The sequence below is a fragment of the Neodiprion pinetum genome, chromosome 3 (genome assembly GCF_021155775.2).
Source record: "Neodiprion pinetum isolate iyNeoPine1 chromosome 3, iyNeoPine1.2, whole genome shotgun sequence".
Lineage (NCBI taxonomy): Eukaryota > Metazoa > Arthropoda > Insecta > Hymenoptera > Diprionidae > Neodiprion > Neodiprion pinetum.
The window spans coordinates 39,572,903-39,582,572 of record NC_060234.1 but is presented as its reverse complement, the minus strand read 5'-3'; the positions used below and the strand labels follow the sequence as shown (position 1 = coordinate 39,582,572).

The 9,670-nt window shown below is 41.0% G+C and overlaps 1 protein-coding gene across 1 annotated transcript; it reads right to left on the bottom strand.

The window, feature by feature from the left end:
• Positions 1 to 339: 339 nt before the first annotated feature.
• LOC124214683 (fatty acyl-CoA reductase wat-like) lies at positions 340 to 9,383 on the bottom strand. Its single transcript, XM_069134403.1, has 19 exons — positions 9,252 to 9,383; positions 8,919 to 9,058; positions 8,633 to 8,755; positions 8,430 to 8,555; positions 8,229 to 8,374; positions 7,924 to 8,033; positions 7,141 to 7,339; positions 6,516 to 6,758; positions 6,130 to 6,387; positions 3,144 to 3,202; positions 2,856 to 2,995; positions 2,667 to 2,789; positions 2,472 to 2,597; positions 2,167 to 2,327; positions 1,987 to 2,096; positions 1,601 to 1,799; positions 1,151 to 1,393; positions 776 to 1,051; positions 340 to 638 (listed from the first exon to the last, which is right to left on the bottom strand). The coding sequence occupies exons 1-19, from the start codon at positions 9,298 to 9,300 to the stop codon at positions 560 to 562; spliced, it is 2,910 nt and encodes a 969-aa protein (XP_068990504.1). The 5' UTR covers positions 9,301 to 9,383; the 3' UTR covers positions 340 to 559.
• Between the last annotated feature and the right edge of the window lie 287 nt (positions 9,384 to 9,670).

The window sequence follows — 9,670 nt, the reverse complement described above, 5'->3', positions numbered from 1 at the left end:
AAGATACCGAATCCTCAGTGCATATGAATTGGTTTGTTCCAGTGGTATACCAATCACTTGGAATCAGTGAATTTTCACTCATTCAAATTTAAAGAGTAGCCGAACTATATTCACCTGACATTAACGATTCTGCTAGTTCATCGTAATGTCGAGGTTGAATAACTTTTCTATATTGTATGTATGGACGCAAGTACGTCATACATTCAATCGGCCGGAGGTCATTTCCTGTCGCTAGACATTGTCACGCAGGTTGGATATATTGGGATCAGTGTCGGATTAGAAATCATTCTAACCGTGTAAGGCCTAATCTAAAAAACATTTGAACAGAAACACTGAGCATTATGCAATATATTGAATTTATTACTAATCAGCAAATTCGGTTTTACATAAGTTTCTTGTGTCGGGGGTCGTTGCTTGGCTAGTGTCAATGAATCCAACATATCAACGACTTTTAATCCCAATCCATGCGAAATATTGCGAAATTCTTTGTTACTTTTTGCGGTGCGTTCGTCAACCTAGTGATCATCTTGTACGTTCTCGAACAAGGCGGAACGCCGTGTTACCAAAATATTTTCCATACGAGCCAAAGAGCGAAGGAATATAAGGCGAGACGAACCATCGAATGGACGATGTAAAAGCTGTAATAAATGCGGAATGAAAATCATATTTCAGGGTATATTTTTGCTTCCGTCGAAATGATCTGCAATCAACGATGATTCGTTGACCGCGATTAATATATCATCAAGGCGGTAACTCGGCACAAATTTTTACTTACTAAATGTATCGTCGTTTCGCTTTGTCTTCATTTCCAGGAGGTTCGTTTACTAGATACTTTTTGAAACCGCCAGCCATACATATAAAATATTTCTCCCAGTCGACTTCTTGCATACTGAAAGGGAATTCCTTCTTGTCCGTAGGCCCAATTCGTTGCCAAAGGCTCCGAACTCGATGATTTTCGAAGTCCCATTCCTTCGTGGTAAAATATCCTATGGTGATCCACGCATTCCCTAATATAGTCGCAAGCTTTTGCATCCTGAAATAATGAACGAGCCTTCAGGCCACGAGTGCGGCTCGAACTAAATAAATCGAAACTACATGCGATTACGTTTACTAGGCAAAGACGATACTGGTATCGTTGTTTCAAGCTTACCGCGGCTGTTTTCCTAACAATCTTGCGACGCCGTCAATTATGAACGCCGGCAAAGTATGCAGAAAAAATTGTAATAGACTCAAAACAAATCTTGACGTTGTTACGAAGAAGAAAGGATAGTAGACCAATCGAAGTGATGGGTTTTCATTACTATAACGCTGGAAATCCCTTACACACTGGCCGCAAGTGATGGGTTTCTCATTTCCGCTGACATAATTGTATACAGGAATATTCTCATGGTGCCTGAAAGCAAACGAGTCAAATGTACGTCACCGGATATTTACTAATCCGAAAATTACATAATAACTTTTGAAGCATGCGATACCTCTATCTGTTTAATTTTCCATTTCTGTTAGTTTGTGAAGAATGTGTGTTCCATAATGCAAATGCATTTATATTTGGATTTTGTATGTATAAAAGGCGGTACGAATCGGCATTCGAAGACGTTACCTTTTTTTAGTGACGGCTGTTTCCCAAGCGGAAGAAATTAAAGCGTTGCAGACATAATCCACTGGAACTAGGTCGATTCTCGCATCAGAATCATAGAAACCGATGTGATTTAAGCCGAGACCAGATGCACATATAATCGCTGGAAACCCAGCAATGCCAGAAATCCAACCCGGCATTGGCTCCTCGTATGAATTAATCACTAGGAAAAATTATTGTCCTCTTTTAACAAGCAATGATTGTAACAACAACAATTGGAAAAGAAAAATATAACCTTCGTTCGATCTCAGTTACAACCCATTCTTGGATTTATGCAAGAGTCGAGTGGAATTTCGGATGCAATGTTCACTTTAGTCATGGTAAGAATAATCATAGAATAAGAATATCACCGATCGATGGTCTGAAAACTGCGAACGGCAATTCTCCAGCGAATTCGGCGACGACACCTTCGCCGATAGCCTTGGTAAAGGTGTAAGTGTTCGGCCATCCTTTCAAGACTCTGCAATTGAACACTTTGATCACCATCCTTAGTCACGCACTCCCACGACAAGCCCGCTTGAAAAACCTACGATTTCGTAACGGATTCGACGTCGCCTTCCGACATCTCGGTGTTCTTCAAGCTTTCGCAGAGGTCGTTCGCCTCCCTGTAGCTCAATGGCGGAACGTACAACTTTTCGTCGATGCTACTGAGAACGCAGTTGCTGAAAGCAGTTGACAGGTGGACGCCGACCTGGAACAGAACAGGGTTAAGGTGATCGCGAGCTAAAACGTTCGGCAGCTGGAAGTGACGGAGACGCCGTGAATCGCGAGGCGAAGTTATAATTCACAGCTGGTGCATCGGCCCCGCTACAAGACGCTGGAAAAATCCTCTCACCGCCAGGTTCTTGCACGCTTTGGCAATGTCCAGCACGTATTTAACGCCGTTGACGTTCAAGGGAATCGCTTTGTCCAGTCTTTCGGTAAAACGCACCGTGGCAGCTGCGTGGAAGATGACGGATACCTGAAAAGAGTTCGGCGCTTTTTAGGGGGCGACAAGTGGATACGAAGAGTCAACGTGCACCCTGCGAACCTCGTCGACGATGCGCTCGCGATCCTCTGCCGATAATCCCAGTCCTTCGGAGGCTACGTCGCCGGCAACTGGAACCAACTTCTTCGAAAAGTCCGGAGAGCTGGTCCGCAAAACGTCGAACACCTGCAGCGAAATACATGCGCGATTTATCGCCAGCTCAGACATTGCAAGAAATTCGGCAAATCTCACCGGTTCGAGGAGCAGAGAATCCATTCGCTCTTGTGTAGTTTTTCCTTTCTTTTCGCGGATCAGAAGGTAGACGGTTCCGATTTCTTCACAGCTTCGGAGTAACTTTTCCACCAGTGCCTTACCCAAGAAACCGGTTCCACCTGGCAATTTTTAGTAAATGTAAGTCTCTTTGTCAATTGAACGTGGGCCACAATTCAAAAAAACAATCTCATTGGTATAATTCAAACAAATGTTTGTCCCTCGAGAAGGACATTATTGTTTTTATTTTGTTATTTGAACGGCACCAACCGGTGATGAAGATGTTTCGACCTGCGTAAAACTGTCGTATTTCTGACATGTTTCTTCTACTGCGGTACCGGAGTGACTCTTAGCGTCGTCGCTAACTTCGCGTTACTTATGGATGAGATACCACGTGCGCGAATGTAAATTTGTTAACTCCTTTACACACATTTTGTGCAATATGCAAACGAATGCGAATTAAAATATGTCAACGTCTTAGCTTCCTGGGTAGAGTCATTGTTTCACAATAGGACTGGAAAATAAAAGTAATTTCCGCTTGAAAACTTTAACTATTGTCTACAACGTCACCGGTGTGGGAACAATGTGAATCGTGACACGACACTTTTGAAGGTCAGGCGGAAAATTTGTGGTAGATGAAGATCATTTTTGAACTCCAACTCAAGAATACGCTCATTAAATTGAAAGATACCATATCAGTCAATTATTCGAATTCTTGTATAAGATTGATCTCTGCGAAGGGATCATAAAACTAGATCACTTGACAATTGCTTGGGAATTCCAGTACAGTGTAAATAATTATTTCTTGTTTTTGCCTATATTGAGATTAGTCTGGGAGGTCAAAAACAAATGTAAATAATGGGATGGGTTAGAATTTCAGTCGTTGGTCAAATAAAAAAAAGAATGAAATAAATGGACAGATTTAGAAAAAATATGACGAGAATGATATTAAATACGACATTGACTATCAATTGAATAAATGAAATATAAATGAAATATAAATAACATATAAAAACTCTTTAAATCCTGTCCATCGTCAAAATAATAAAAATTAGATATTCATTCAAAAATTGTCGATGATGATAGCGAAAAAAGTTGATAAGTCCTAAATAAGTTTAAAATCACTCATCCCTTTGCTTTATACTTGGCAGCAGCTCCGTCGTGTGATTGTCCAGGTGATTTTGAGAGTCTTTCGATAAAATTTGGAATCCACGGTCTTTTTAAGTTTTCTTCGCGGCGATTCCGTAATGCGAAAAAGTTAGTAAAAATTGATGGTTCCTTGGATCTCGTGACTTCGTTTTGTTTTTTATTCTTGACTCACACGTTGGGATGCGTACGGATATTTACTGGCGATATCGATGTGTTAATTTAATTTGAATTTGTGTTAATAACGATTAAATAATAACTACGGGGAATTATAAAACGGTTGGTTGGTCGTCTGCTCGTAAACTCTTTCAAATTCTGAGCCCTTTCTCCCGCCTGACGCCGCAATCGAGATGGCTGTGATTAGCAAGAATTTGCGGGCATTTTTGAACTCATAATATCGTCACAACAGCCATTTTGATCTCATTTTCGGTCAATTGGATTCTAAATTTTTCTCTTTACTCACAAATGAGTAATCAAAATAAATGATCAACTGTTAAGTAATAATATATTGAGATCACGTGTTCAGAGGATTGCCATCCCCATGTTTTCCCAATTTTTTCAGTATCAGTCGGGAAATGTTTGCACAGTTGTTCCATCTCTACCTGTATTTATAAATTTCGGAACTGATCACTGGTGACGCAATACTTTCTGACAGTTAAAGTATACAGCTAAGTGCACGATAAACACATCCGAACGTTGTCAGGTCAGGTGAAAGTACGCAGGAACTTCGTTAACGAAGATCGGGGAATATTGACTTTTTTTTCATCAATAATACCTCTTACAAGGTTCAACTGAATGCCGCAAATTCATGATGAAGTAGTTCTGCTGATGTACGGAGGTGAATTTGAATTGTCATACTAAAGTTGTTGGCACTGCAAACGGTTAGGAAAATCCGTAAATTGCTCACGAAATTTATGGTAGATCAACTAGCTTGAATCGTTCAAATATTTTTATATCAATATTCAATTACCGGTAGAGGCCACCTCTCCCAACTGGTGCATCTAACTCATACCCTCTTGCTTTGGGATTGCCGGTGCAGTTTGTTAATGTTCTTGTTATTATGCGCAATCGGGAAGATTCAAAATTCTTCCTATCGTATTTTATATTACCGAATAGTTTCTGTGAGAAGTTCGTGCAATAAAAATTTCGATCTTGCAATTAAATGTTTTTTCGCAACATTTTCCGTTCAAAGTCCTCTCTCCCGGACTTCCCATAATTTCTCTCCCAATATTTGCAGCACAAGAAAGAAAATTTTAAATTCAAAAAAAATTGTGCATTGATCAGATGTTCGGTGACTTTGGGTAGCCCCAAAAAGTGATCTGCAGATACGTTGGTGCCAAACATGAGAGTTTTGGATGATGTCGGAAGCCTGGTTAGACCTGAAATAAGACTGAGGCTGGCTATTATCATTTCGAACCCCATCGGATTTCGTACAGAACGAGAACAGAGCTTTTTTATTAGGAGTTTTTATTGCATGGTTCGAGAAGTTGTTTAGTTCAATGATTATAGTCGGACTCTCCTCGGTATTTCGAACCAATTTCGGTGAAATTATACGGAAGTGGTGTATATTTAGGTGGGATTAGAATAAACAGACGATCCGAGAAAGTGACTTGGGAATATTTAATCTCGCATGTATTCAGACTTGGAGCAAAATCTTGTTGATATCGGAACGCATTTGGCGCTGCTTGCAACGCTGATGGGGTGCTCAGACTTAGTCTGTGAGAGTAATGTCCTAAATACGCGCATCGAGTCGGCGCTATTTTCTCTGTATGAACAGTCAAATGGATGTGACGTGTGGTAATTTGGTTACGATAATTGAAACATGCGAGTTGTGTTTATTCTCCGTTACATAAATTACACAATGATACTAAGTACGATGGCTTGTTCGTCGATCAAACGAGAACGGGGCCGAACTTCAGAATCGTATCACAGGAACATTGATTGAATCCCATGAAAGGACTTCCAGATCAACCACAAAATAAAGATGCCAGACGTGATACGCACGACCAAATGGATGGCGTAAAGACTGAAACAGGTGAAGGGATTGAGTATATTGTGCAACGCGTGTAAGTCTTTGGTAAAGTGCACCACAGGCTAGACTTTCACTCACTAAACCTGTCGCCGTCTCGCTCTCTCTTCGTTTCCATCGGAATCACCTACGATGAACTTGCGTATGCCTTTGCTCATATTTATGACATATTCATCCCAAACGACGGTTTGCATACTGAATGGAAATATACTCTTGTCTTCGGACCCAAGTTGCTCCCAGAGCGCTTGAATCTTCTGATTGTCGAAATCCCACTGTTGCGTGGTGAAATACTCCAATGCGTTAAACGCCTCATAAATTTGACCCACGAGCTTGTACATTCTGAAATTGTGTAATACTCACGTTTAATCTCGTTGCTGGATTTTGTCTATTTCGTACGTCTAACTTGTGGATGTTGACTAACTTGTCTACGTACAACCAATAAAGGACTAAATTTATTTTGTACTTACCGTGGCTGTTGTCCCTTCAATCGCAGAACAACGTCAATCATCACTGCTGGGAGCAAATTAAGAAAAAAGTGTAGGGTTGTGTACAGAAATCTTGATTTTGTGGCGTATCCGCTGGGGTAGTAAACAGCTTGCTCGAATGGATGAGTTTTTGCGACGGCTCTGACTTTATTATCAAAGTCTTTCCAAGTTATAGGATTTTCATTTCCAGAAACGTAATTGTACACCGGAACGTCCTCGCGGCTTCTGAAATACACACGTAAGGTCTCTAACCATTGGCTCGCACAATGTTTCCCTGTATTTACTTCTTGACGTGTAAATTCGAAAGCTAATGCCAAGTCAGTTCGCGGTCTCGTTGTGAAATGTTCAGGTTTGAAAAATTCCTTTATCTTTTCTCAATATTCCGCAATAAGCTAAATTACAACCAATTTTATTCATGCCTTAAGCGAGACGAAAAATTGCCGTATTTAGAATTGCCGTATTTGATCGGAAAATAAAAATAAGAAAATGGATTATTGTCGGAATTGGGAAAGAATTACCAAGACAAAATAATACATTAGAAAAACAGAAAAAGTAGAAAATGACGAAAACCAACTTTAATAAATTGCTTTTCTCTGCTAAACGTTACCTTTTTTCCGTCATTGCGATCTTCCAAGCTGAAGCGATAAGTGCGTTGCAAACATAATCGACCGGGACAACCTCAAGCCTGGTACTGGTATCGATCAAAACGGCGTGTATGATACCCAGGCCACAGACACATATCATGCCCGAAATTCCTATGGGACTCGAAACCCATCCTGGGATGGGGGTTTTGTAGGCCCCTGTCACTGTGGAACAATTTATGAAGATGTTCGTAGGAATAACCGTAGAATTTCAGAAATTCAAGATTCTGACAACTCGTGACGAGCATCCCTTTCGAATTGTGTAACTGTTGCAATGCGAAGCCATGAGCTCTGCACTCCGTGATCATAACAGAGTTATTCGAGACCATTTTAACAATCACGGAGAAAGTATTCTAGTGTCAACGAGTCAGATTTTTTTGTACCACGCCTATCAACCCACGTCATAAGAAAACGTAGAGTCGTATAAAAAATTGAATTAATGCGTCATTTGATTCTCATACGGTGTCCACACAGTACTTCATGCTGCCACAAGATTGCAGCGAAATCGTTTCACAAGATTGGTGATATTACAGTTACCTTGCAGCAATGTTGCGACATAGTTGTTACGTTCTCTCCTGAAAGGAGGTTCTGACAGGATGGCAGCAATATTACGGAGTATCATTGGAATAACATGTTTAAAATCGGTTTTGGAATGACTGAATTGCTGGCTTGTGCGATTGTTATGATGTTTGGGAGTAGGAGTTTCAGATTTCGAGATGAAATAACTGTCTGTCACATGCGTAAATTACCAATTGACGGTCTGAAGATAGCGAAAGGTAGGTCAGTGGCGTAGTTAGCGACGACTTCCTCGGCGATAGCTTTGGTGAAACAATACGTGTTCGGCCATTCTCCCGTGATTCTGCAAAATCGATTTGGTTAAAAATTGCTCACTTTTTACAAAGATATCCGATGGGTTATGAGTAAAGTCAGTCACTTCAACTGCTGCTAATATCGCGAGTGTATGTATGGTAGCTTTTTTTTCTAAAACCTCGAGTTTATGCTTGGTTACGAATACTATTGTGCAAAGAAGCATGCAAAGCCTTTAGAGACGAACTCCGTCAGGTTTCCCGGCCCCTCGATTCTCTTGAACTTTTCCACTAGCATGTTGATCTCTTCGTGGCTCATGGGTGGAGGGTATAGCTCTTCGTTGATGGACTTCCGGACGCAGTGGCTGAACGCGGTGGACACGTGAATCCCAGCCTGAAATGTGATAATGTTAATTTCGTCGAACGAGAAACAGCGAAGATGCCCTCACCTTCAAGTTCTTGCAGGCCCTTGCAATGTCTATCACGTGTTTCACGCTGTTCACGTTAATTGCGACAGCCTTCTCCAGGGGCTCTGTGAAACGCACGGTGGCAGCTAGGTGAAAGATCACCGAAACCTGTAAGAATTTCGTCTTTACTTGAACCCCTGACGCGAAGAAAGGAAAGACGCACTATCTATTTGTAGTATTCGTACCTCTTCGACAAGGCGTGCGTAGTCCGTTTCCGAAAGTCCGAGTTTGTTCTGGGCGGTATCACCTTCGACTCCGACGATCTTCTTTGAAAATTCCGGATAGTCGTTCCGTAACACATCGAATACCTGGAACGAAACTTGCGTAAATGTTGGCTGTTGACGATGGATCATCAGCGTCAGAATGAATTTTCGACATTCTTGTCTCTTTCCGCGTTCCTCATCACTCTCTTAAGAAAGACGAGATGTAAATTATGATAATATTGAGAACTGTTCAATAGTAGTAACTCACCGTATCACCGAGAAACGCTTCGAAGCGTTCCTGAACACCGTTGCCCTTTTTCGGCCGCATTAGGATGTAGATGGTCCCGATGTCTCTACAGCTTTGGAGCAGTTTTTCCGTCAAGATTTTGCCCAAAAACCCGGTACCCCCTGAAATTGAAGAACGTGTACCGGTAATGCCTCGCTGTTTGCCAAAAACGGTTCGCTGTAGCTTCTCTAGAATTCTCAACTTAATATCGTGTCTATTTCTACACATCGTTTTTCAAAATTCACACGTAAGGTGTTCTCTGATAGAAATTGATGTTGAGAAAATTGAGAGCTACCTCAAGCGGTAGATACTGACCGGTAATAAAAACGTTTTGCCCAGCATAGAATTGCTGTATTTGCGACATTTTTAATCTGTGATAAGCACCCGACGAGAGATGGCTGAAAACTAACGAGTCGCAAATCGTCAAACACTGTGTACTTCAATCCTGCTCCGTGCATCGTGTGACCTGAACGACTTATAAATAGAGAAATGTATAATGCATATTAGTGCAATGTCATTAACGTGTCATGAATATTTTTGTGAATCATGATACGAACATTGTGGTGATTTATTTCGCAATTTATTTACATCGTCATGAATTGAAATAAGATATTTTCAAAACCGAACATGACAATTGAATTCGGCGAGACAGGAAGTGGTTAGCTGTTTGTAAGAGAGTTGATATCCCAGAGTGAAAAATATCGTTTCTTGCGATGTTTCATGGAAAAAGGTAG

What these genes read in the sequence shown, in the direction of transcription:
- LOC124214683 (XM_069134403.1), bottom strand. Translation starts at nt 9,300, where the DNA reads ATGTCGCAAATACAGCAATTCTATGCTGGGCAAAACGTTTTTATTACC. An exon ending in GCAAAACGTTTTTATTACCG is followed by an intron (nt 9,059 to 9,251) that starts GTCAGTATCTAC and finishes CTTCAATTTCAG; the next exon opens with GGGGTACCGGGTTTTTGGGC. An exon ending in GCGAGACGGCGACAGGTTTA is followed by an intron (nt 3,203 to 6,129) that starts GTGAGTGAAAGT and finishes CCGGTACCGCAG; the next exon opens with TAGAAGAAACATGTCAGAAA.